We start from the raw sequence: 26,773 nt of genomic DNA, 5'->3' as shown, positions 1-26,773 counted from the left end.
CATTCCCCCTTTGAAAAGAACAGTCGGCAGTGATGGTTTCATACAAAAGAACACAGATTTTAATCAGATTCCCAGTGATGGAGGAAAAGAACCTGAGGGCCAGGGTGGGTGTGCTCTCTGGTCTCAGGAAGACTTCATGAACAAATCCCAGTATTCCACAATGGTCAGCAGAGATCGAACTGAAAGCCCACAGGACTCTGGTCATGCGCTGGAGCAGAGACATTTTCCTCTGGACTTCAGCCAAAGTCCACCTGTACGGAGAAGGTAAACCATTCAAATGAAGCTAATGAGTGTGTATACTTTGCATTCAGAATACATAGTAAATGTCAGTTGCTGTCTTTTTTTTCTCCAATCATGTGTCTTATTCAGCGACTATTGTTTTGCAATGTAATGAGTGTAAAAAAAAAAATCCCTTTATCGTACATTTGCCAAAGCCCGTCTGAAATGTAATCTTCTTTATCAAAGATATGGCTGTACTAGTTACATCATGATATGTGGGATATTACTGCAAGCACTTATGATCTATCTGCCCGTTAATGAAATCATCTCGTTCTCGTTACAGTTTGTTCAAACCTCTCATTGGTCAGGTGCTGAACAGTGGCGCAGACTTGAACACCCGCCACAGCCAGGCAAGACCCAGAGAGCAGCAAACCTTCAACCGGGTTTCCATGGCGACAGAGCCTCGGCTGGCAAGCCAGTCAGCAGCAGGCCCCAGCCCCCTCAGCGGGCTGGGACCGGCTGCAGCCCGGGGACCCCCACCGCATACACCGGACAAGGGCACCAAGAGGGCTAACGTCCTCCCCATGACACCCCAGCCCCTTCAGATACAAGGTAGTACAGCACAGACAGAAATTATATATATATATACCGTTCAAAAGTTTGGGGTCACTTAGAAATGTCCTTGTTTTTGAAAGAAAAGCAAGTTTTTTTTGTCCATTAAAATAACATCAAATTGATCAGAAACACAGTAGACATTGTTAATGTTGTAAATGACTATTGCTGCTGGAAACGGCTGATTTAAAAATATATATATATATCTACATAGGCATACAGAGGCCCATTATCAGCAACTATCACTCCTGTGTTCCAATGGCAAGTTGTGTTAGCTAATCCAAGTTTATCATTTTAAAAGGCTAATTGATCATTAGAAAACCCTTTTGCAATTATGTTAACACGGCTGAAAACTGTTGTTCTGATTTAAAGAAGCAATTCAACTGGCCTTCTTTAGAGTAGTTGAGTATCTGGAGCATCAGCATTTATGGGTTCGATTACAGGGTCAAAATGGCCAGAAACAAAGAACTCGTCAGTCTATTCTTGTTCTCAGAAATGAAGGCTATTCCATGCGAGAAATTGCCAAAAAACTGAAGTTCTCGTACAATGCTGTGTACTACTCCCTTCACAGAACAACGCAAACTGTCTCTAACCAGATAGAAAGAGGAGTGGGAGGCCCCGGTGCACAACTGAGCAAGAGGACAAGTACATTAGCGTGTCTAGTTTGAGAAACAGACGCCTCACAAGTCCTCAACCCGCAAAACACCGGTCTCAACGTCAACAGTGAAGAGGTGACTCCGGGATGCTGGCCTTCTAAGCAGAGTTGCAAAGAAAAAGCCATATCTCAGACTGGGCAATAAAAATAAAAGATTAAGATGGGCAAAAGAACACAGACACTGGACAGAGGAACTCTGCCTAGAAGACCAGCATCCCGGAGTCGCCTCTTCACTGTTGACGTTGAGACTGGTGTTTTGCGGGTACTATTTAATGAAGCTGCTAGTTGAGGACTTGTGAGGCATCTGTTTCTCAAACTAGACACGCTAATGTTCTTGCTCAGTTGTGCACCAGGGCCTCCCACTCCTCTTTCTATTCTGGTTAGAGACAGTTTGCGCTGCTCTGTTAAGGGAGTAGTACACAGCGTTGTACCAGATTCTCAGTTTCTTGGCAATTTCTCGCATGGAATAGCCTTCATTTCTGAGAACAAGAATAGACTGACGAGTTTCAGAAGAAAGTTCTTTGTTTCTGGACATTTTGAGTCTTTAATTGAAACCACAAATGCTGACGCTCCAGATACTCAACTAGTCTAAAGAAGGTCAGTTTAATTGCTTCTTTAATCAGAACAACAGTTTTCAGCCATGCTAAAATAATTGCAAAAGGGTTTTCTAATGATCAATTAGCCTTTTAAAATGATAAACTTGGATTAGCTAACACAACGTGCCATTGGAACACAGGAGTGATGGTTGCTGATGGGCCTCTGTACGCCTATGTAGATATTCCATAAAAAATCTGCAGTTTCCAGCTACAATAGTAATTTACAACATTAACAATGTCTACACGGTTTCTGATCAATTTGATATATATATATATATATATATATATATATATATATATATATATATATATATAGCTATGATGTGTTGTAGCTGAAGAATGTACTCAGGTTTAATGGTCATGGCAGCAGCTGTCACTGTTCTTGAGGGCTTGATGAGGTGAAACGAGGTGAGCCCTACCCAATGCCCTCTTGGCTGTAATAGCACACAATTACCACTAGGGGTGGCCAATATCTCCCATTTTGACTGGAATTGGTTTGGATATTGAAATATAAATACATAAATACAGATTTATTGTTTTCATATCAGGTACTTCTGGGCCTGGGATACTCCGACCAGTCTCTGAAATCCGTATCCTTTCTCACCCTTAGCCCAAGTAATTACTGCTGAAATACATTAAACTTAACGAAATCTACAAATCTATTTTAGTTGGAATATGTTTGTATACTTAATCAAAGTAACACAGATGCAAAATTCAGATCTGTCTTCAGAGAGTTCCCTTACTTCAACTACGTCCAATCCAAAGCCCTGGACGATGTAAGTGCATCTACACTTTATTCAATCTTCAACCTTTATCATCAAAACAATATCTGTGATTGATTTCTTGGAACAAAATGCTTTTTGCAGGTTCTTTACACAGGAAAGAACGTTGTGGCTTGTGCTCCTACTGGTTCTGGTAAGACAGTGCTCTTTGAGTTGGCCATCATCCGCCTACTGATGGAAACCACAGAGCCCTGGAGAAACGTCAAAGCTGTTTATAGTAAGTAATGTCACATCAGGACCACCCGTTTCTTAGTATCCTTTTAAAAAGCAATAGATTACATGTACTAAGACATCAACAGCCAATCTAAAACACCAAGAACCAGTTAAAGCTACTGTATGGGTTAAGCTAGCTAACATATGTCATTTTTGACCTGATTTACATTCACACTTTCAAAGTGTTCAAAATGTATATGTTGTATTTTAAGTATTTATTAAATGAAAACTGTTTATTAAATTTAATTGAATGTTATTCTCTTCAGTGGCCCCCATCAAAGCTCTATGCAGCCAGCGCTTTGAGGACTGGAGGAAGAAATTCGAGCCTCTGGGCCTGAGCTGCAAGGAGCTGACAGGAGACACAGAGATCGACGACTTCTTTGAGATTCAGGACGCCCATATCATCATGACCACACCTGTAAGTGAAAATGTATCCCAGTGTACATGTCGCATTAAAGCACGTCACTAGCAGCCATTTTGTTTCTGTGTAATATGTAGCAGAATGATGTGGCTGATCCTGTGACCATAGCAACCATCCATTGAAGAACAAGCAGACAGGATTCCCATGTTTGTCATGCAAACAGGGCTTGGGTATACGAGAATAGATACATTTTTGTTTTGAGGGTGCGTGGATGCATTGTGTTATATCAAGATAATTGATTAGAATATTCATTTAAAAAAACAATAACTGACCAACTGTTAATTTAACACTTCATTAACCAGTTCTCTATAAAGCTCAGACACATTTCTCTGTTCCTCCCAGGAAAAATGGGACAGCATGACCAGGAAGTGGAGGGATAACTGCCTGCTGCAGTTGGTCCGGCTTTTCCTTATTGACGAGGTCAGTGGATATGTCTAAGTAGCTAATTCATGGTCTGTTAAAAATTCCCTCAGGTATCACTGCAACCGTAGACTTGGTCAAATAACACTCTGAAACAGCTTGGACAGACTGATTGTGTTCTATTGTTTCTTAATTTTCTTAATTTGTCATTGTACTTAGTAGTGCGTATCTGTCTAGTATTATGTTATGTGTTTCATTGACAACTAAATATACTCAATTTTGGCTCTGTTTCTAGGTGCACGTGGTGAAAGACACTACGCGTGGAGCGACACTAGAGGTGGTGGTGAGCAGGATGAAGGCGGTCCATGCCTACCGTGCAGCAGAGAACCCCCAGGAGGACCTCTCCATGAGATTTGTGGCTGTCTCTGCCACCATTCCCAATATCAAGGATGTAAGTGGCTGAGGGGCCAAGAGGGTGATGGCACACTTTGGTCATATTCTAATACTCTAAAGAGGTTTCCTTCACTAGTCCTTCTTTCCCTTTCTGATACATGCATCTCCATCAGTGGAGGAAAAAGTACCCAACTCTCATACTTGAGTAAAAGTAAAGATACCTTAATAGAAAATTACTCAAGTAAAAGTAAAAGACACCCAGTAAAATACTGCTTGAGTAAAAGTCTAAAAGTATTTGGTTGAAAATATATTTAAGTATCAAAAGTAAAAGTATAAATAATTTCAAATTCCTTATTTTAAGAAAACCAGATGGCACCATTTTTTTTACTTTTTATTTTATTTTACGGAAAGCCAGGGGCACACTCCAACATTCAGACCTAATTTACAAACGAAGCATGTGTGTTTAGTGAGTCCACAAGATCAGAGGCAGTAGGGATGACCAGGGATGTTTGGTTGATAAGTGAGTGAATTTGACTATTTTCCTGTCCCGAGTACTTTTGGGTGTCAAGGAAAATGTATGAAGTAAAAAGTACAATATTTTCTTAAGGAATGTAGTAAAGTAAAAGAGTCAAAAATATAAATAGTAAAGTACAGATAGTAGTGCTTTAAAGTATTTTTACTTAAGTACTTTACACCACTGATTTCCATCAGTGGAGGCTGCTGAGGAGAGGACGGCTCATAGCAACGGCTGGAATGGAGTCAATGGAATGGTATCAACCACATGGAAACCATATTTGATACCATTCCATTGACTCCATTCCAGCCATTATTATGAGCTGTCCTTTCCTCAGCCTCCACTGATCTCCATATATTATGTTGTTCTTATCTCTCCCGTCCTGTCTCCTTCAGAAAGAGTAAGGGAATAGGAAATAGGGAAGGAGAGGAGGAGGCGTCTTGGAAGTATTGCTATTTACCAATTATCATTAAACAGAGCATTTATTTTAAGAAATTCCCTCTACTCACTGTGTTCAATGGTTTGACATGGCAGATAGCAGACTGGCTGTGTGACAACAGAGGCCCTGCTACTTGTCTGGAGATGGATGAGAGTCACAGACCGGTGAAACTGAGGAAAGTAGTGCTGGGTTTCCCCTGCAGCAGCAACCAGACTGAGTTCAAGTTCGACCTGTCACTCAACTACAAGATGGCCAACATCATCCAGACCTACTCGGACCAGAAACCAACCCTTGTTGTGAGGAACTCTCTTTGTGTGTCTGAAATGTAGACATGACCAGCACCATATTTGTAAGTATTGCCATTGTTAATAGCTCACACATGGGATTTTTTTTAAACAGTTTTGCTCAACAAGGAAAGGAGTCCAGCAGTCAGCCTCTGTTCTGGCCAAAGATGCCAGGTTCATCATGAGGATTGAGCACAAACAAAGGTTTGAGCTACTTACCTTTTTATTCTCTACAGATGTACAGGTACTCAATACAAATGTCTTGCTGTTTAGTTAGATCTGATTGAATCGTTGGAATCTTCTGTTTGCAGGTTGATGAAGTATGCAAACTCTCTCCTGGACTCAAAACTCAGAGGTTGGTGGATAATTTAGGGTTAATAATTTATATTCCTTCTCTTCTGTATCATGTAGGCAAACATTTCTCATTGATTTGAATATAACTATTATTGCATTAGAATGTGAAATCACTAGCCCTGCGTTTTCTCTATTCCAGACCTGGTGACGTTTGGGGTTGGTTTCCACCATGCTGGGGTAGACTTGTCAGACAGGAAGGTGATTGAAGAGGCCTTCACCATGGGAGACCTGCCTGTACTGTGTAAGCATTAGGACCTTCACCATGGGAGACCTGCCTGTACTGTGTAAAGGCACTCACACATCGCAACGAATGTGGATCTAGCGTTCGTCTGCCCGTCATTCAGCGCGATGCGTTTTACATGCTGACCGCGTCGCATGTTCGAGCGTTGCAAAATAAATGTACACATACATGTTATTCAATCATTGCACACACACTGCTCGAGCGTCTGCGTAGCCAGGCGCTAAAATAGAACTTGGTTCTATTTGTGAAGCTCAATGCGCTGCAAGTCCTGCTCTTTTGTTTTGGTCAACAGTAGGGCTTCTTCAATTAAATGCCTGTTGTCATTCAACGAGAGACGACTTGTCCTCATGCACATTTTTTCACTTGAGAAATACTACACCAAACATCCTAGACAGTTGCAAAAATGTCAATATTTATGACAGATTTCTTGAGTTATCTTAGGTTACTTGACTATTTTTAGTAAATACAAATTAAAAGTTATTAATTTCAACTGCATCAATCAACCCTTCATCTATTCCCGCTATCTAAATCTACTCATTGATCTTTGTGTCCACAAGAGCATTAGTGAGGTCGGGCACTGATGTTGGGCGATTAGGCCTGGCTCGCAGTTGGCGTTCCAATTCATCACAAAGGTGTTCGTTGAGGTCAGGGCTCTGTGCAGGCCAGTCAAGTTCTTCCACACCGATCTCGACAAACCATTTCTGTATGGACCTCGCTTTGTGCACGGGTGGTATTGTAATGCTGAAACAGGAGAGGGCCTTCCCCAAACTTTTCCCACAAAGTTGGAATCACAGAATCGTGTAGAATGTCATTGTATGCTGTAGCGTTAAGATTTCCCTTTACTGGAAGTAAAGTGCCTAGCCCTAACCATGAAAAACAGCCTCAGACCATTATTCCTCCTCATCCAAAATGTACAGTTTGCACTATGCATTGGGGCAGGTAGCATTCTCCTGGCATCGGCCAAACTCAGATTCGTCCGTCGGACTGCCAGATGGTGAACCGTGATTCATCACTCCAGAGAACGCGTCTCCACTGCTCCAGATCTGATGGCGGCGAGCTTTACACCCCTCCAGCCGCTGCTTGACATTGCGCATGGTGATCTTATGCTTGTGTGCGGCTGCTTGGCAATGGAAACCCATTTCATGAAGCTCCCGATGAACAGTTATTGTGCTGAAGTTGCTTCCAGAGGCAGTTTGGAACTCGGTAGTGAGTGTTGCAACCAAGGACAGATTATTTTGCTGCTGAGCCATTGTTACTCCTTGACGTTTCCAATACACAATAACAGCACTGACAGTTGACAGGGCAGCTCTAGCAGTGCAGAAATTTGAGGAACTGACTTGTTGGAACGGGGGCATCCTATGACGGTGCCACATTGAATGTCAGAGCTCTTCAGTAAGGCCATTCTCCTGCCAATGTTTGTTTATGGAGATTGCATGGCTGTGTGCTTGATTTTATACACCTGTCAGCAACGGGTGTGGCTGAAATAGCCGTATCCCCTAATTTGAAGGGGTGTCCACATACATATACACTATATATACAAAAAGTATGTACAGTCGTGGCCAAAAGTTTTGAGAATGACACAAATATTAATTTCCACAAAGTTTGCTGCTTCAGTGTCTTTAGATATTTTTGTCAGATGTTACTATGGAATACTGAAGTATAATTACAAGCATTTCATAAGGGTCAAAGGCTTTTATTGACAATTACATGAAGTTGATGCAAAGAGTCAATATTTGCAGTGTTGACCCTTCTTTTTCAAGACCTCTGCAATCCGCACTGGCATGCTGTCAATTAACTTCTGGGCCACATCCTGACTGATGGCAGCCCATTCCTGCATAATCAATGCTTGGAGTTTGTCAGAATTTGTGGGGTTTTGTTTGTCCACTCACCTCTTGAAGCGAGTTCTCAATGGGATTAAGGTCTGGGGAGTTTCCTGGCCATGGACCCAAAATATCGATGTTTTGTTCCCCGAGCCACTTAGTTATCACTTTTGCCTTATGGCAAGGTGCTCCATCATGCTGGAAAACGCATTGTTTGTCACCAAACTGTTCCTGGATGGTTGGTAGAGTTGCTCTCGGAGGATGTGTTGGTACCATTCTTTATTCATGGCTGTGTTCTTAGGCAAAATTGTGAGTGATCCCACTCCCTTGGCTGAGAAGCAACCCCACACATGCATGGTCTCAGGATGCTTTACTGTTGGCATGACACAGGACTGATGGTAGCGCTCACCTTGTCTTCTCCGGACAAGCTTTTTTCCAGATGCCCTAAACAATGGGAAAGGGGATTCATCAGAGAAAATGACTTTACCCCAGTCCTCAGCAGTCCAATCCCTATACCTTTTGCAGAATATCAGTCTGTCCCAGTGAGTCTTCGCCTCACTGTGCGTGCAGATGCACTCACACCTGCCTGTTGCCATTCCTGAGCAAGCTCTGTACTGGTGGTGCCCCGATCCCACAGCTGAATCAACTTTAGGAGACGGTCCTGGCGCTTGCTGGACTTTCTTGGGCGCCCTGAAGCCTTCTTCACAACAATTGAACCGCTCTCCTTGAAGTTCTTGATGATCCGATAAATGGTTGATTTAGGTACAATCTTACTGGCAGCAATATCCTTGCCTGTGAAACCCTTTTTGTGAAAAGCAATGATGACGGCACGTATTTCCTTGCAGGTAACCATGACTGACAGAGGAAGAACAATGATTCCAAGCACCACCCTCCTTTTGAAGCTTCCAGTCTGTTATTCAAACTCAATCAGCATGACAGAGTGATCTCCAGCCTTGTCCTCGTCAACACTCACACAGCTGGTCCTTTTGTGGCAGGGCTGAAATGCAGTGGAAATGTTTTTGGGGGATTCAGTTCATTTGCATGGCAAAGAGGGACTTTGCAATTAATTGCAATTCATCTGATCACTCTTCATAACATTCTGGGGTATATGCAAATTGCCATCATACAAACTGAGGCAGCAGACTTTGAAAATGTATATTTGTCATTCTCAAAACTTTTGGCCACAACTGTATGTCCACATACTTTTGTATATATAGTGTATATGTGGTAAAGTGAAAATCTGAGGCCCTATAGGCTACAGCCAAAGACGGCAGAACACATTTTTGGACGGGATGGATGATTTTTTGTTGTTGCCTGATTTAGATATGTTTCTGCTTATAATTGCCGACATTTTGTAAGGCTATTTGTTAGTCAACTTGGCTATAATTAGATACATGCAGCTTCTCTTCTGTCATTATATGTTGCCCTAGAAGACTAAATAAACCCTTGCTCAACAGAATAATGTCATAGATCGATAGAATGAATGCTTCAATCTAGCTGACATCGGTAAAGTTTTCTGTCGTCTTTCGCAGAGCAAAGACGTTTAGGGACTGTGGAGAAAATACATTAACGCAACAACAAAAAAACACGGGAAAGATTTAATGTGCAAAATGTCCAAATTACATCAGTTTGACCGGTTGTAAGGGGAAATAATGCTGTGAAAACAACCCAAGGTGTTTCTGATAAGATTTCAGTTTCGGCTTCGATGCATATTTAATATGGTTGAAATACCATCAACTTTTATGATGAAGAGAGCACCTCTACAGATGGTATCTGAGCATTGCATTCTCTCAAGATGCAGAAATAAATTAATCATATTTCTTCACATTTTGCCTACATTTAGTGCTTCATTTTGTTTTTTCATTTTGTTTTTGCCTCTGTGGATTGAAGTTAACTTTTTCTGCTCGTTCCCAAAGCATTATTTGGCTGTGTAGGCTATTTAGCGCGTGTACAGTTAGGCCCTAAAGCTTATGTACTAATACCTGGTAGCCTAAAATAATGAAAGACAAACCTCAATGTAACCTATATAAATTGCACAAGAATAATAGATTCACAAATTTTCCAAGGTATTGTTTATTTTTATTCAACCTGCCCCAGGCACAGCTCATCACCCGTCTAACACCATCCCTACCGTGAAGCATGGTGGTGGTAGCATCATGCTATGGGGATGCTTTTCAGCGGCAGGGACAGGGAGACTGGAAAGGATAGAGAGAACAATGAATGGAGCCAAATACAGGCAAATCCTTGATGAGAACCTGTATCAGAGTGCAAACGACCATGGACTGGGGCACATATTTATGTTCCAAAAGGGACAATGACCCCAAGCATACAGCCAAAGGAATGCTGGAATGGCTTCAGAACAAGAATGTGAAAGTACTTGAGTGGCCCAGCCAATGCCCAGACTTGAATCCCATTTGAAAATCTGTGCAAAGACTTGAAGGTTGCTGTTCACCGCCGCTCCCCATCTAACTTAACAGAGCTTGAGAAAGTCTGCAAGGAAGAATTTGCAAAGCTGATGCAGACATACCCACTACCACTCAAAGCTGTAATCGCCACCAAAGGTGCTTCTACAAAGTATTGACTTGGGGGTGTGAACACTTATGTAAATTAGATATTTCTGTATTTCATTTTCAATAAATGTGCACAAATAAACGTGTTTTTACTTGTCATTATGTAGATGTGTGAGAGGGGATTTAAAAATAATTTTGAATTCAGGCTGTCAAGGGATATGAATACTTTCTGAAGGCAGTGTATGTGGTTTCTTAGTTACAACCAGTACTCTGGCGATGGGGGTGAACCTGCCAGCCCACCTGGTGGTGATCAAGTCCACCATGCACTACATCGGGGGCGCCTGCAAGGAGTACAGCGACGCCGACATGCTGCAGATGATTGGCCGAGCAGGCCGGCCACAGGTACAGATTACAGACACGCCCTCTACATTTACATTTTAGTCATTTAGCAGACGCTCTTATCCAGAGCGACTTACAGTAGAGTACATACATTTTATTACATTTTTACATACTGAGACAAGGATATCCCTACCGGCCAAACCCTCCCTAACCCGGACGACGCTATGCCAATTGTGCGTCGCCCCACGGACCTCCCGGTTGCGGCCGGCTGCGACAGAGCCTGGGCGCAAACCCAGCCCAGCCTGGGCGCGAACCCAGAGACTCTGGTGGCGCAGCTAGCACTGCGATGCAGTGCCCTAGACCACTGCGCCACCCGGGAGGTCAAGTGGTCTAGGGTACAAATCATAGTCCAAAACCAGCTCCTATTTTTATATTTTACCTTTATTTAACTAGGCAAGTCAGTTAAGAACAAATTCTTATTTACAATGATGGCCTACGAACAGTGGGTTAACTGCCTTGTTCAGGGGTAGAACGACAAATGTTTACCTTGTCAGCTCGATCTAGCAACCTTTCGGTTACTGGCCAATGCTCTAACCACTAGGCTACCTGCTGCCCCAGCGGGCAAAATTAGTTGCCCGCTATGCAGCGGGAAAAACGAGTTGAAATTAGGTAATTACAAAGTGTTCTATTCATTATGACGTTTCCACTAGTTTTGCCTGATTTGTAGCCAGTGCCCATGCTGTATTTTCAAATCTGAATGCATTGGATAAGAAAATGAGCCATAGTTTTTTCACAATATACAGTGCCTTGCAAAAGTATTCAGACCACTTGGATTTCTTCACATTTTATTGTGTTACGAAGTGGGATTAAAATTGAGTTGTAATTTTTTTGTCAACAATCTACACAAAATACACTGTCAAAGTGGAAGAAAAATGTATAACTACAATATAGCCGTTGCATAAGTATTCAGCTCCCTGAGTCTATACACATTAGAAACACATTTGGCATCGATTACAGCTGAGAGTCTTCTTGGGTAAGTCTCTAAGAGCTTTGCACACCTGGATTGTGCAATATTTGCCCGTTATTCTTTTAAAATTCTTCAAGCTCTGTCAAGGTGTTGGGGGATCATGGCTAGACAGCAAGTTTTGCCATAGATTTTCAAGCAGATTTAAGTCAAAACTTTAACTTGGCCACTCAAAAACATTCACTGTCTTCTTGATAAGCAACTCCCGTGTAGATTTGGCCTTATGTTGTAGGTTATTGTCCTGCTGAAAGGTGAATTCCTCTCCCAGTTTCTGGTGTAAAGCAAAACACCAGTCTCAACATCAACAGTGAAGAGGCGACTCCGGGACGCTGGCCTTCTAGTCAGAGTTGCAAAGAAAAAGCCATATCTCAGACTGGCCAATAAAAATAAAAGATTAATATGGGCAAAAGAACAGACACTGGACAGAGGAACTCTTCACTGTTGACGTTGAGACTGGTGTTTTGTGGGTACTATTTAATGAAGCTGCCAGTTGAGAACAGTCCTCTTGCTCAGTTGTGCACCGGGGCCTCCCACTCCTCTTTCTATTCTGGTTAGAGCCAGTTTGCGTTGTTCTGTGAAGGGAGTAGTACACAGCGTTGTATGAGATCTTCAGTTTCTTGACAATTTCTCACATGGAATAGTCTTCATTAATCAGAACAAGAATAGACTGACGAGTTTCAGAAGAAAGGTATTTGTTTCTGGCCATTTTGAGCCTGTAATCGAACCCACAAATCCTGATGCTCCAGATACTCAACTAGTCTAAAGAAGGCCAGTTTTATTGCTTCTTTAATCAGAACAACAGTTTTCAGCTGTGTTAACATAATTGCAAAAGGGTTTTCTAATGATCAATTAGCCTTTGAAAATGATCAACTGGGATTAGCTAACACAACGTACCATTGTTACACAGGAGTGATGGTTGCTGATAATGGGCCTCTGTACGCCTATGTAGATATTCCATTAAAAATCTGCCGTTTCCAGCTACAATAGTCATTTACATCATTAACAACGTCTGCACTGTATTTATTTCTGATAGATTTGATGTTATTTTAATGGACAATAAAAATTGCTTTTCTTTCAAAAACAAGGACATTTCTAAGTGACCCAAACATTTTGAACAGTAGTGTAAATGTTTTCTTCCACTTTTACATTACAGAGTATTTTGTGTAGATTGTTGACAAAAATGACAATTAAATAGATTTTAGTCCCACTTTGTAACCAAGGGGTCTGAATACTTTTGCAAGGCACTGTATCCATGGCAGCAGTGTCACTGAAAGTGGACGGTCCATTGATTTGATGTAAGGCTTTGACTCTGAATTATTTTCCTCTCCAGTTTGATACGTCAGCAACCGCAGTGATCATGACCAAGACTCACACCAAAGACAAGTACATGCAGTTCATGAATGGGGCAGAAATTATTGAGAGCAGGTATAGTGATGGGTTACTTCTACAGTCGTGGCCAAAAGTTTTGAGAATGACACAAATATACATTTTCACAAATCATCAGGGACAGACTGATATTCTGCAAAAGGTATAGGGATTGGACTGCAGAGGACTGGGGTAGTCATTTTCTCTGATGAATCCCCTTTCCCGTTGTTTAGGGCATCTGGAAAAAAGCTTGTCCGGAGAAGACAAGGTGAGCGCTACCATCAGTCCTGTGTCATGCCAACGGTAAAGCATCCTGAGACCATTCATGTGTGGGGTTGCTTCTCAGCCAAGGGAGTGGGCTCACTCACAATTTTTCCTAAGAACACAGCCATGAATAAAGAATGGTACCAACACATCCTCCGAGAGCAACTTCTCCCAACCATCCAGGAACAGTTTAGTGACGAACAATGCCTTTTCCAGCATGATGGAGCACCTTGCCATAAGGCAAAAGTGATAACTAAGTGGCTCGGGGAACAAAACATCGATATTTTGGGTCCATGGCCAGGAAACTCCCCAGACCTTAATCCCATTGAGAACTTGTGGTCAATCCTCAAGAGGCGGGTGGACAAACAAAAACCCACAAATTCTGACAAACTCCAAGCATTGATTATGCAAGAATGGGCTGCCATCAGTCAGGATGTGGCCCAGAAGTTAATTGACAGCATGCCAGTGCGGATTGCAGAGGTCTTGAAAAAGAAGGGTCAACACTGCAAATATTGACTCTTTGCATCAACTTCATGTAATTGTCAATAAAAGCCTTTGACACTTATGAAATGCTTGTAATTATACTTTAGTATTCCATAGTAAAATCTGACAAAAATATCTAAAGACACTGAAACAGCAAACTTTGTGGAAATTAATATTTGTGTCATTCTCAAAACCTTTGGCCACGACTGTACAGTGTCAATCAAAGTTCCTCAACTCTTGTTTCAGAGTGTAGCTTATATGATTTGGTTTTACATTAATTTGTATGATACAGTATATTGTGATGATGATTGTTTGACTACATAGACCGGTACCTTTCTTTAAATCTCTGTTTGATTTCATACACTTTGTGGCTCACATTGAGGTTGAAGTATTTTTGTCCTCCTCAGCCTGCACACCCACCTTGTGGAGCACCTGAACGCAGAGATCGTCCTCCACACCATCTCAGACGTCAACATGGCCCTGGACTGGATCCGCTCCACCTTCCTCTACATCAGAGCACTGAAGAACCCCAAACACTACGGTAAGTACACACAGACTGGACATCACCCAGTCATTATTAGAATTAGCCAGCATCGTTAGCATGGATGCTAGTCTATTTCTGCACCAGTCAGCTACATCGTTAGCATGGATGCTCGGCTATTTCAGTATCAACGAGTTAGCCTTGCACCCATGCTAACAATCTATTTCAATATTAACCAGTTAGCCTAGCACCCATGCTAACAATATATTTCAGCAGTAGTCAGCAGTTAGATTGTTAACATGGATGCTAGCTTATTATAGTACAGTTAATAGCATGTACTTAGAATATCTCACTACATCCTTACAACACTTTCTCAAACGTCATAAATGTCACAGACATACATTGGCACATCATACGTGAGAAAACAACTGTCCATACTTTTTGTTGCAGGTTTTTCCACCGACTTGGACCGATGTGGGATCGAAGCCAAATTGCAAGGTGTGGCATTCCTGTGTTTTCTTTGTTAATATGGACTTCGTATCTGAAAACACAGAACATCTCTATCATGTGTTTGTGAGTAACTAACTGTATTATGTCTCTCCATACTCTCTGCTCCAGAGCTCTGTCTGAAGAACCTGAACTCCCTGGCCTCCATTGGTCTGGTCTCCATGGATGAGGATGTCAACATCAAAGCTACAGGTTGAGAGAGGCAACCCATTTTGGTTTTTGCGTGGCTACTATGGCCTTTTACTGTTTGTTTCATTAGTTATAATCAGAAGTGTACAACAACTAACAAACCCTGTACATGTTTGGTGTTATTCAATACAGATATCTCCTACATTTGCTTTCCAGCATCGAAAAGCCATTGTACTCAAGTCTGTTCTCTTCTTGACATGTGTAATTGTGCTCATCCCCTACAGAGGGAGGCAGGTTGATGGCCAGGTACTGTGTGGCGTTTGACACCATGACGCAGTTCAGCAAGGTGACTGGCACTGAGACCTTACCTGAGCTGGTAGGTATACAGTAATAGGGTAACACTGTAGCATGTCTCATATGCACATGCACTGTTTTTATTGAGTTTCTGTATTGTGTTGTTTGTTACATAGGAAATTAGAATAGATGAGTTGAGTAGATTTTGTATTGAGATTCCCACTGAGATGGAAGCTGGCTCTTCTTCACACAGATAGAATTGATGGCGAAGGGCAGAGAGTTCACTGACGTGCAGCTGAGAGTCAACGAGAAGAGAACCCTGAACACGTTGAACAAGGACAAGAACAGGATCACCATCAGGTTAGAGTACAATCCAATGATACATTGTAAGAAGAGGTGAAGTGACATACAAAAAATGTAAATGCTCATATCTGGGCTTTTTTCTCCAGGTATCCCATGGAGGGAAAGATTAAAAACAATGAGATGAAGGTGAACTGGTAAGTCAAGCAGTGGCCCGTACAGTGTACCAACATGAGAAGATGGAGGATGACATTGACGCCACCATGTATTCTCTTTGGGTGAATCTCAAAAGTATTTTCTTGAACTTCATCTCTTTCCCACTATACCTGTCTTCCACCTCAGCTTGATTCAGGCCCAGTTTGGCTCCATTCCAATCCAAGAGTTTGGACTCACACAAGACACCGGTAGAATCTTCCGGAATGGAGTCCGAATCAGCAGATGTAAGTCATCAATCACTTAACATTTTGATAGTAGAAGATGATTTGCATTGAGCCTTGCAAGCTTCCTTTGAAAAAACACTCTTTGATCCAAGATGTGTTTTGATTACGAACCAGGTTTGGCAGAGTTTCTAAACCAGCGCTCCAAGACAGGCTTCTCTGCTCTGCTCAACTCCCTGATACTGGCCAAGTGCTTCAGTGCCAAGCTGTGGGAGAACTCTCCTTACGTCTCAAAGCAGCTGGAGAAAATAGGTAGGAAGACATTGAAACATGTAAAAAAATACTGTCAATGCTTGTTGAAAATGTGTAGTTAATGGTTACTATGCTGTTACTGTGTTCAGATACCCTTTTTAAGAAATCCATTGACCAACTGATTTATTCCTAGACAAATTAAAGTAGTACAGTTGCTGTGAGCATATAAATATAGTGGTCCTGTGTGGCTCAGTTGGTAGAGCATGGTGCTTGTAACGCCAAGGTTGTGGGTTCAATTCCCGCGGGGGACCGGTATGAAAATGTATGCACTCACTACAAAGTCTGCTAAATTAGAAATGTAATAATGAGGCTGATTTTAAAATGATAAATGAGATTCTATTTATAATATAATTATATTTGTCTGTAACGGCACAAATGACTATCTGTTCCAGGGTTGACTCTTTCAGCCGCCATGGTGAACGCTGGGCTCACCACCTTCAATAAGATAGAGAAGACCAACGCCAGGGAACTGGAGCTGGTGAGCATTCAGCCTCTATAGATGACTATAACAAACAAAGTAATTAATCGACAACTCCATTGTGTCCTCCTCCCAGAGTGCTAAGAACCTTGGCGTGATCCTGGACAACACCCTGTCGTTCTCAACTAACATCAAGGCGGTGACCCGTTCCTGTAGGTTCATGCTCTACAACATTCGCAGAGTACGACCCTGCCTCACACAGGAAGCGGCGCAGGTCCTAATCCAGGCACTTGTCATCTCCCGTCTGGATTACTGCAACTCGCTGTTGGCTGGGCTCCCTGCCTGTGCCATTAAACCCCTACAACTCATCCAGAACTCCGCAGCCCGTCTGGTGTTCAACCTTCCCAAGTTCTCTCACGTCACCCCGCTCCTCCGCTCTCTCCACTGGCTTCCAGTTGAAGCTCGCATCCGCTACAAGACCATGGTGCTTGCCTACGGAGCTGTGAGGGGAACGGCACCTCCGTACCTTCAGGCTCTGATCAGGCCCTACACCCAAACAAGGGCACTGCGTTCATCCACCTCTGGCCTGCTCGCCTCCCTACCTCTGAGGAAGTACAGTTCCCGCTCAGCCCAGTCAAAACTGTTCGCTGCTCTGGCACCCCAATGGTGGAACAAACTCCCTCACGACGCCAGGTCAGCGGAGTCAATCACCACCTTCCGGAGACACCTGAAACCCCACCTCTTTAAGGAATACCTAGGATAGGATAAAGTAATCCTTCTAACCCCCCCCCCCCCCCCCCCTTAAAAGATTTAGATGCACTATTGTAAAGTGGTTGTTCCACTGGATATCATAAGGTGAATGCACCAATTTGTAAGTCGCTCTGGATAAGAGCGTCTGCTAAATGACTTAAATGTAAATGTAAATGTAATTCATTTAAACACCCTGTTGTTTCAATTTCTCCATGGTTTATTGACATACCCACTGAAACACAAATGCAGTTTCATGGCATTCAATTAAATCAGTCTGTCAAATGTTATTCATAAAGCCCCTTTCTACGTCAAGAGTCGTCACAAAGTGCTTTCACATGCAAATATTTGCTGTCTAGATCGTCAACAGACATCCTCCATTCGGAAACCAAATCAGAGAGGCTATCATCAATCTCCCCAAGTATGAAGTTTGTTTGGAGCAGGTAAAAACCTTTGCTTTGGTTGAATTTTTGTTAGAACGGAAAAGGTGATCAAGATTAATCATTGTAGCGATATTTGGTGTCGGGACATAACAGAATTTTTTCCACACTTATATCATTTAATATTACGGCTGAGTATCTTTTCAATTACTGATCAATTAATACATCTCCCCAACAACCTTTGATTTCATTTTTTATTTCTCACGTTTTAGCTTCCAAGATACAACGTCGCCACCGCAGAGATTGTCGTGACTGTGAACGTGAAGAACCACGAACAGCTGCTGTCAAAGAGAACTGCTCCTGACCACCACTATGTCACCATGATTATCGGGGACTGTGACAACAACGTGGTCTTCCTGCAAAAACTCACGTAAGATAAGGAGGACTGACATTTCGAGTCACACACAGACACACACACAGACTGATACATGCATAGAGACACACTTTATCTAAAGCTTGCCGGTAGAGACAACTTGTTAAAAGCGTATTGTAAGATGTTTTAAAGGTTCATACATGATAACAAGTTATAAAGCATTATACCTGCAGGCAGGGCCGAAATTGGCCCGTGGGGGGTTTTATTTGGCCCCCAAGTTTAAGCAACAAAAAAAAATACTAATATTCATTCAAGGGTTTTTCTTTATTTTTACTATTTTCTACATTGTAGAATAATGGTGAAGACATCAAAACTATGAAATAACACATATGGAATCATGCAGTAACCAAAAAAGTGTTCAACAAATCAAAATATATTTTATATTTGAGATTCTTCAAAGTAGCCACCCTTTGCCTTGATGACAGCTTTGCACACTCTTGGCATTCTCTCAACCAGCTTCATGAGGTAGTCACCTGGAATGCATTTCAATTAACAGGTGTGCCTTGTTAAAAGTTAAATAGTTGAATTTATTTCCTTCTTGATGTGTTTGAGCCAGTCAGTTGTGTTGTGACAAGGTAGGGGTGGTATACAGAAGATGGCCCTATTTGGTAAAAGGCCAAGTCCATATTATGGCAAGAAAAGCTGAAATAAGCAAAGAGAAACGACAGTCCATCATTACTTTAAGACATGAAGGTCAGTCAATCCGGAAAATGTCAAGAACTTTTAAAGTTTCTTCAAGTGCAGTCGCAAAAACCATCAAGTGCTATGATGAAACTGGCTCTCATGAGGACCGCCACAGAAAAGGAAGACCCAGAGGTACCTCTGCTGCAGAGGATAAGTTCATTAGAGTTACCAGCCTCAGAAATTGCTGCCCAAATAAATGCTTCACAGAGTTCAAGTAACAGACACATCTCAACATCAACTGTTCAGAGGAGACTGCGTGAATCAGGCCTTCATGGTCGAATTGCTGAAAAGAAACCACTACTAAAGGACACCAATAACAAGAAGAGAGACCGGTGGAAATCTGTCCTTTGGTCTGAGGAGTCCAAATGTTTAATTTTTGGTTCCAACCGCTGTGTCTTTGTGAGATGCAGAGTAGGTAAATGGATGATCTCTGCATGTGTGGTTCCCACCGTGAAGCATGGAGGAGATGGTGTCATGGTGCTTTGCTAGTGACACTGTCTATGGTTTATTTAGAATTCAAGGCACACTTAACCAGCATGGCTACCACAGCATTCTGCAGCGATACGCCATCCCATCTGGTTTGTGCTTAGTGGGACTATCATTAGTTTTTCAACAGGACAATGACCCAACACACCTCCAGGCTGTGTAAGGGCTATTTGACCAAGAAGAAGAGTGAGGGAGTGCTGTATCAGATGACCTGGCCTCCACAATCACCTGACCTCAACCCAATTGATATGGTTTGGGATGAGTTGGACCACAGAGTGAAGGAAAAGCAGCCAACAAGTGCTCAGCGTATGTAGGAACTCCTTCAAGACTGTTGGAAAAGCATTCCAGGTGAAGCTGGTTGAGAGAAAGTGTGCAAAGCTGTCATCAAGGCAAAGGTTGGTTACTTTGAAGAATCTCAAATATAAAATACATTTTGATTTGTTTAATACTTTTTTGGTTACTAAATGATTTCATATGTGTTATTTCATAGTTTTGATGTCTTCACTATTATTCTACAAAGTAGAAAATAGTTTAAAAAAATAAGAAAAACCCTTGAATGAGTAGGTGTGTCCAAACTTTTGACTGGTACTGTATATTAATATCTGTTAATTTTGTTGTGAGTTTTCACTGTAAAAACACCAAGAAATAGCTACAAGTGGTTTTAATTTAAGAAATCCTTTCCAGGTATTCCCACCCATAATAGTGAGACACGTGATCTTATACAAATGTAAACAAGGTTTGAAATGATTATGTTTTTATCAAACATATCTGTTTGGGATTCTTGCAGTCAATTTGCGGTCTAAAATTTATTTGTAATTATAAACTGGGTGGTTCGAGGCCTGCCTGAATGCTGATTGGCTGACAGCCGTGGTATATCAGACCGTATACCACGGGTATGACAAAACAGTTATTTTTACTGCTAATTTTGTTGGTAACCAGGTTATAATAGCAACAAGGCACCTCAGAGATTTGTGGTATATGGTCAATATACCACGGCAAAGGGCTGTATCCAGGCACTCTGCGTTGCCGCGGTATATTGGCCATATACCACACCCCCTTTGGGCCTTATTGCTTAATTATGTTCCGGACCCTTGACCATCCGCTAGAGAAAGAAAATCGTCCCGCGGCTGAATCTAGTTGATGATTCCTGCCTGCAGGCTTTAGGTAAAGTGTTACCGTCATATACTCAGACAGGGAAAACAGTGAAAGAAAGAGAGCAAGACCAAGAAAGGGGAAAGAGTGATGAAATGGAGAGTGACTGTGTTGTGTGTTCGTCCAGAGACTTGATGCTGTTGAAGTCGGGAAGCTGGTCAAAGAAGATTGAAGTGGCGAAAGCCTCCAAAGGAGAGGAGATCAATGTGAATCTGGTCAGCTCAGAATACGGTCAGGCAGCTAACTATCAGGACATTTTTCTCTCACTTTTATTATAGATTTGTGTTCAAATACATTTCTACAAACTGCTTCAAACTTGTAAAAGGCAGTTTAAGTAGAGTGGAATTGTTTAATTGAGATTTATGAAAAGTAAGAATATATTCTATTAACTACATTGAGATCTTCCTCTCTTCAGTGGGGTTGGACATTCAACAGAAGTTTAGTCCCTTCTTCTCTGGACCGAAGAGGTACGGAGCTGAATCACTCACACCTGAGCAACATAACACTGTGCAGCAAGCACAGGATAATGCTCAGAGATCACAGGGAGCAACACAGAGAACACAGCCAACAGCTCAGCAAACACAGAAGAGAAACTCCACATCCACATGTGCCACAGAAAAGGGTAGACTTATATTCAATACCTTACATTTGTATACTTTGAGCTATTGCTAAGTTGTACTTGCGGACTCACAAGGACTGTTATTGTTTTTTTAACCCAACTTCCGTTATCTTTTTTTCCTCACAATCAGATCCAGGCAAAAGACAATGTAACCACTTATGCAAAAACAAGGATCAATGTGGCCACGACTGCTGTGAGTCAAGTTTTTTTGTCCTCAAACTCTCCATTGCTCAATTGACACTTAGAATCATTCAAATTGTTTATTCACAAATGATTACATTGTTTTTTTCAATTTCCTCCTATCCATTTCCCAGGTAAAAATGGAGGGCTGGGGATTCTGAAAAGGCAGATGAATCAGCATTCGAGTTTCACCTCCTACCTCCAAGACCTGAAGACCAGGAGTGACACACTGACGGAGACTCCAGTCAAACGCCTCAAGGTGGGAGAACAACTGACAACAGCTGCAGCAGTTGTTTAAAATATAACCCCTTTGGGCTAAAATTCTAATTTGAGAGAGAGAGTGAGAGGCTTAAAACAAAATACTTATTCATACTGTCACATAAATCATGCATTGAAGTTAAAGGACAAGTGACACGTGTTTCATGATCATTAGCTGATTTGTCATCGACTAACTGAACGAGGAACTTTTACCCGAATTAATGTTTCATCTGCCTGTTGCTGGTTCCTTTAGATGAAAATGAATGGCGGGATGGGAGCTGCGAACATGCAGCAGTTCTCTTATTCACCTAAGCCAATCCTACCTGCTTCTTCCAGGTACGTACCCTCCTTTACCCAAAACATAGACGCAGTTAATTAGCTTGGAGTAAATTGATTACTAATTCAAACTGTATATGACACATTCCAAATCTTTTCTTAACTTGTTTTGAAGGTATGAAGGTAACCAGTATGGCGCTTTGGCAAGACCACAGAGTGTAGATTCAGCTGAGGACTTTGCAACACCCCAAGAGATGGCTCATGTTGTGACCTATGGCCATGGTATGTTTAGTATCGAAATGCTTCTAGAGGCTTCTAACTCCATTCACCTTCAATACAGCAGTGTGGTAGTGAAATGGTGCTAAATGGACACTTGAGAGGAGTAACTGAACATATGTGTGTCTCTACAGAGTATAATGACTACCTGGAAGACATATCTCAGACAACGGGAGATTTGGAACCACCACCTGTTCAACTTCAAACCCTTACGGAGTCACAAAGTAGGACGTCTCAGTTACAAAAAAATCCTATGTCTTGTTGTTTTTTAAACTGTTATATCCCACGATTCCGTGAAATAGACCTATTGTAGATTCAATCAAATTTACACACAGATTATTTTCTAGTAGACTACTTCCTTCGAATTTACTGCAAACAGACAATAACGTGTTCTCACAGTCATAACCCATCCATATTTTTGTTTTAAGGCACTTCAATGTGGAGGAAGCCCAATGCCTACGTTGGAAGATCCCTCAGCCACAGCACCCCCCAAAGCACCCCGCAAAGCCAGAGCAGGAGTTACCCTCAGAGCCACAGCACCCCCCAGAGCCAGAGCAGGGGTTACCCTCAGAGCCACAGCACCCACCAGAGCAGGGGTTACCCTCAGAGCCACAGCACCCCCCAGAGCCAGAGCAGGGGTTACCCTCAGAGCCACAGCACCCGCCAGAGCAGGGGTTACCCTCAGAGTAATAGCACCCCCGAGAGCAGGGGTTACTCCCAAAGTATCTCTCAGAGCCAGAGCAGGGGTTACCCTCAGAGCCACAGCACCCCCCAAAGCAGGAGTTACCCTCCGAGTAAAAGCACCGCCCAAATCCAGAGCAGGGGTAACAGTACCCCCCAAAACCAGAGCAGGTCTTTTTCTCAGAGTTCCATTGTAGACTTGACCGACGACAGTGGTTTTTTCTCATCGTCAATCACCCCCAGCGTGACCTTTGACCTGGGAGACGAGTGGGACGATTTTGAGGACGACAACTTGGTGCACGCCAACGAGAAGCCATGCACCACTGTTGCTAAAACTAAAAGGGTGGACCTGGACTGTGATAGGCCAAAAGGTATTCTAAGAGGGAGCCATTTTTTAACATATTAACATAACATAATTTTTTTGTTCATGCTTTTTCAGTGGGGCAAATGATTTAATAGTTAAATGTATTAATGTTTCAGGAAACTTCACACCACTACCATCCACTTGTTTACTGCCCAAACCCCGCTTCACTACATCCAATTCCCCACTCAGGTGAGCTCAGCTCGTAACAAACTAGGACTTCACAGTTCCACAAGCTGTCAAACCCCTGTCATTTCACTGAATGAAATATCTATAGTCTATCCCAGCGGGCAAAACTGGTTTCTGGTTGAAGAGACGTCAGTAGGAAGGAACTTGGTACTGTTGCAAATACTTGATAAATGTGACCCTGAGCAATTGATTATCAATGTTATGTAATGATTTGTGTGTCTCAGGTCGACCTCCCCAGTTGTTTCTCAGATACCAGTTACTACTCTCCCTGTCAGACCACACAACCCCCAGGCTAATGCTAGCTGGAGCCACTCTGACAACAAGGCCACAGTGAGTTACTATCTACCCATAGTATCAGTTGACTTGATCTCAATGCTGGATCTGAGGTCAACATGAAACTGACAGCAGACAAAGCCAAGGCTTCTGTTCTTATATACAGTCAGGGTCCAGTTTATTAGGTACACCACCCTGTTCACAAAAATTGTTTATGAGAGGTCGAAGGAGAATGGCAAGAATCAGCAAATAACGGCGTAGTACAACAGTGGTGTGCAGAACGGCATCTTGGAACACATAACTCGGCCCTACTTGTCACAGATGGGCTATTGCAGCAGACAACCACACCGGGTCACACTCCTATCAGCTAAAAATAAGAAGAAGCGGCTCAAGTGGGCACATGATCACCAACACTGGACAATTGACGAGTGGAAAAACATTGCCTGGTCCGACGAATCCTGGTTCTTGTTGTGTCGTGCTGATGGCAGAGTCAGGATTTGGCGTAAGCAGCATGAGTCCATGGACCCATCCTGCCCAATGGTGTAATAGTGCGGGGAATGTTTTCCTGGCACACCTTCAGTCCCTTGATTCCAATTGAGCGAAGTTTGAACGCAATACCTTGTAGAATCCATGCCCTAAAGAATTCAGTCTGTTCTGGAGTAAAAGAGGGGTCCGACCCAGTACTAGATGGGTGTACCTAATAAACTGGCCACTGAGTGTAGAATGAAAAGTTACCTTTTATCACACAATTCACATGCTTTGAAATCAAAGATAGCAATGTTATGTTTTAGGTTTAGCAGCCCATTTGTTTCAGTACACATTTGAAAAGTAGTCTGAAACATACATCTTTGCCCTCTGCAGAGGACATTCAGTGAACCCCCCATGAAGGCACCACCCTCCTTCCCAAAACAGACTGACACTAGCTTGCCCACCCTGGGAGAACGGTTTGATTTCTTCTCAAAGACGACTACCCCAAACAATGACAATGTGACTGGCAAAAGGTAAGGAGGGACTAAAGAGAAAACATACTTCATTTTCTTAACTTTTTTCATACATACTAATTGAAATCATGATTATGAATTAACTTTATATCATTGACAGACAGCATTAATCTTCATCATTGCAGGCTCCAGGGAGAGGATTACTGTAAGGAAGTGGAGGCATTCATGGGGATATTTGATGGACTATTTTAGTAGTGTTTATAGTTGTATGGACTGGTTCCATGATAATGTTTCATGGTGATTTGTCATGTTATTGTGTATGTATTTTTTTTAAACTGTTATTTATACTGTTTGTTGTTTGAGATTCACTGTTAAATTTACTGTTGGTCCTATTTGAAAATGTTTATCTAGGAGTATGAACTTTCAATCGTCATTAGCAGGATTCCAAAAAATGTATATTTCTTTGTACTTCATTAAATTAACACAATATTTATTCAGAGGAAGTCTGAGGGTGTAGAGAGCAATAGTAATGGTGTCATGGACCATATAATGACGTTTTATTCCCTTTAGTGGATTGTCTTTAAATTGCAGCTTGTAGCTGCACTTCCTGTGCTCACTATGGGAGAAGACAGTAGGGGATGTAACTCTGAGCTGGATGTAACATACAGTATAGCATCCAGCTCAGAGTTACATCCAGTATCCGAATCAGAGTTACATCAAGCTCACAGTTACATCCAGCATCCGGCTCACAGTTACATCCAGGATCCGGCTCAGAGTTGAATCCGCCTCACAGTAACATCCAGCATCCTGCTGCACTTCCTGTGCTTGCGATGGGAGAAGATGTAGAATCCAGAAAGCAGTTGGTTGTTGTTACCTAAAAGTTCACCATTCCTATATGTAAAATATTCATACCTTCATCCTGTATTTGATAGCCCTTATGCTGGCACCATCTGTAAGTATTTACATTCCTGTATGTTTTTATATGCTTACATGTTATTAAGTAATTTCCTACTTTTTGCCTCATCAAATAGATTGCTAGCCAAACAGTCCTAACCGTTAGCGGTCAACCATTAGCCATTGCCATAGAGATGTAATGTTTAGCCCAGCTGTTCGCTAGCCCCATTCAAATGTACAGTGCATTCGTAAAGTATTTAGACCCCTTGACTTTTTCCACATTTTGTTACGTTACATTCTTATTCTAAAATTGATTAAATTGCTTTTTTCCCTTCATCAATCTACACACAATACCCCATAATGACAATGCAAAACCAGGTTTTTAGAAGAATAATTTTTTAAAACTGAAATATCACATTTGCATAAGTATTCAGACCCTTGACTCAGTACTTTGTTGAAGCACATTTGGCAGCGATTACAGCCTCGAGTCTTCTTGGGTATGACACTACAAGCTTGGCACACCTGTATTTGGGGAGTTTCTCCCATTCTTCTCTGCAGATCCTCTCAAGCTCTGTAAGGTTGGATGGGGAGCGTTGCTGCACGGCTATTTTTAGTTCTCTCCAGAGATGTTCGATCGGGTTCAAGTCCGGGCTCTGGCTGGGCCACACAAGGACATTCAGACTTGTCCTGAAACCACTCCTGCGTTGTCTTGGCTGTGTGCTTAGGGTCGTTTTCCTGTTGGATGGTGAACCTTCGCCCCAGTCTGAGGTCCTGAGTGCTCTGGAGCAGGTTTATATCTAGGATCTCTCTGTACTTTGCTCCGTTCATCTTTCCCTCGATCCTGACTAGTCTCCCAGTCCCTGCCGCTGAAAAAACTTCCCCACAGCATGATGCTTCCACCACCATGCTTCACTGTAGGGATAGTGCCAGGTTTCCTCCAGACATGACGCTTGACATTCAGGCCAAAGAGTTCAATCTTGGTTTCATCAGACCAGAGAATCTTGTTTCTCATGGTCTGAGAGTCTTTAGGTGCCTTTTGGCAAACTCCAAGTGGGCTGTCATGTGCCTTTTACTGAGGAGTGGCTTCCGTCTGGCCACGCTACCAGGCCTGATTGGTGGAGTGCTGCAGAGATAGTTGTCCTTCTGGAAGGTTCTCCCATCTCCACAGAGGAACTCTCGAGCTCTGTCAGAGTGGCCTCCCTGACCAAGGGCCTTCTCCCTCGATTGCTCAGTTTGG

The 26,773-nt window shown here is 42.3% G+C and overlaps 1 protein-coding gene and 1 non-coding gene across 2 annotated transcripts; both read left to right on the top strand.

Annotated features, from left to right (window-relative positions):
* Window positions 1-160: 160 nt before the first annotated feature.
* On the top strand, window positions 161-23,448 carry LOC120019897 (probable ATP-dependent DNA helicase HFM1). The gene is made up of 32 exons (XM_038963308.1): window positions 161-264; window positions 563-831; window positions 2,631-2,672; window positions 2,788-2,858; window positions 2,949-3,081; window positions 3,344-3,495; window positions 3,841-3,918; window positions 4,154-4,309; window positions 5,300-5,500; window positions 5,604-5,692; window positions 5,800-5,843; window positions 5,982-6,083; window positions 10,670-10,815; window positions 13,107-13,201; window positions 14,296-14,429; window positions 14,820-14,867; window positions 14,988-15,068; window positions 15,290-15,381; window positions 15,553-15,659; window positions 15,749-15,796; window positions 15,942-16,039; window positions 16,154-16,288; window positions 16,681-16,766; window positions 17,813-17,896; window positions 18,106-18,263; window positions 20,716-20,819; window positions 21,004-21,210; window positions 21,522-21,646; window positions 21,899-21,981; window positions 22,097-22,203; window positions 22,626-23,249; window positions 23,432-23,448. The coding sequence occupies exons 1-32, from the start codon at window positions 161-163 to the stop codon at window positions 23,446-23,448; spliced, it is 4,020 nt and encodes a 1,339-aa protein (XP_038819236.1).
* On the top strand, window positions 16,465-16,540 carry trnat-ugu. Its single transcript has one exon. It is a non-coding gene; the product is annotated as a tRNA-Thr (tRNA).
* Window positions 23,449-26,773: the final 3,325 nt, after the last annotated feature.

The sequence above is a fragment of the Salvelinus namaycush genome, chromosome 25 (assembly GCF_016432855.1).
Source record: "Salvelinus namaycush isolate Seneca chromosome 25, SaNama_1.0, whole genome shotgun sequence".
In the NCBI taxonomy this organism is placed as follows: domain Eukaryota; kingdom Metazoa; phylum Chordata; class Actinopteri; order Salmoniformes; family Salmonidae; genus Salvelinus; species Salvelinus namaycush.
Note: the sequence above shows the minus strand (reverse complement) of the source record. Positions and strands in the feature narration are given on the sequence as shown.

Coding starts and splice junctions, on each gene's coding strand:
- LOC120019897 (XM_038963308.1), top strand. CDS start 161: ATGGTCAGCAGAGATCGAACTGAAAGCCCACAGGACTCTGGTCATGCG. Junction 832..2,630: donor CCAGCCCCTTCAGATACAAG/GTAGTACAGCAC, acceptor TTTTCATATCAG/GTACTTCTGGGCCTGGGATA. Junction 15,660..15,748: donor AAGAACAGGATCACCATCAG/GTTAGAGTACAA, acceptor TTTTTTCTCCAG/GTATCCCATGGAGGGAAAGA.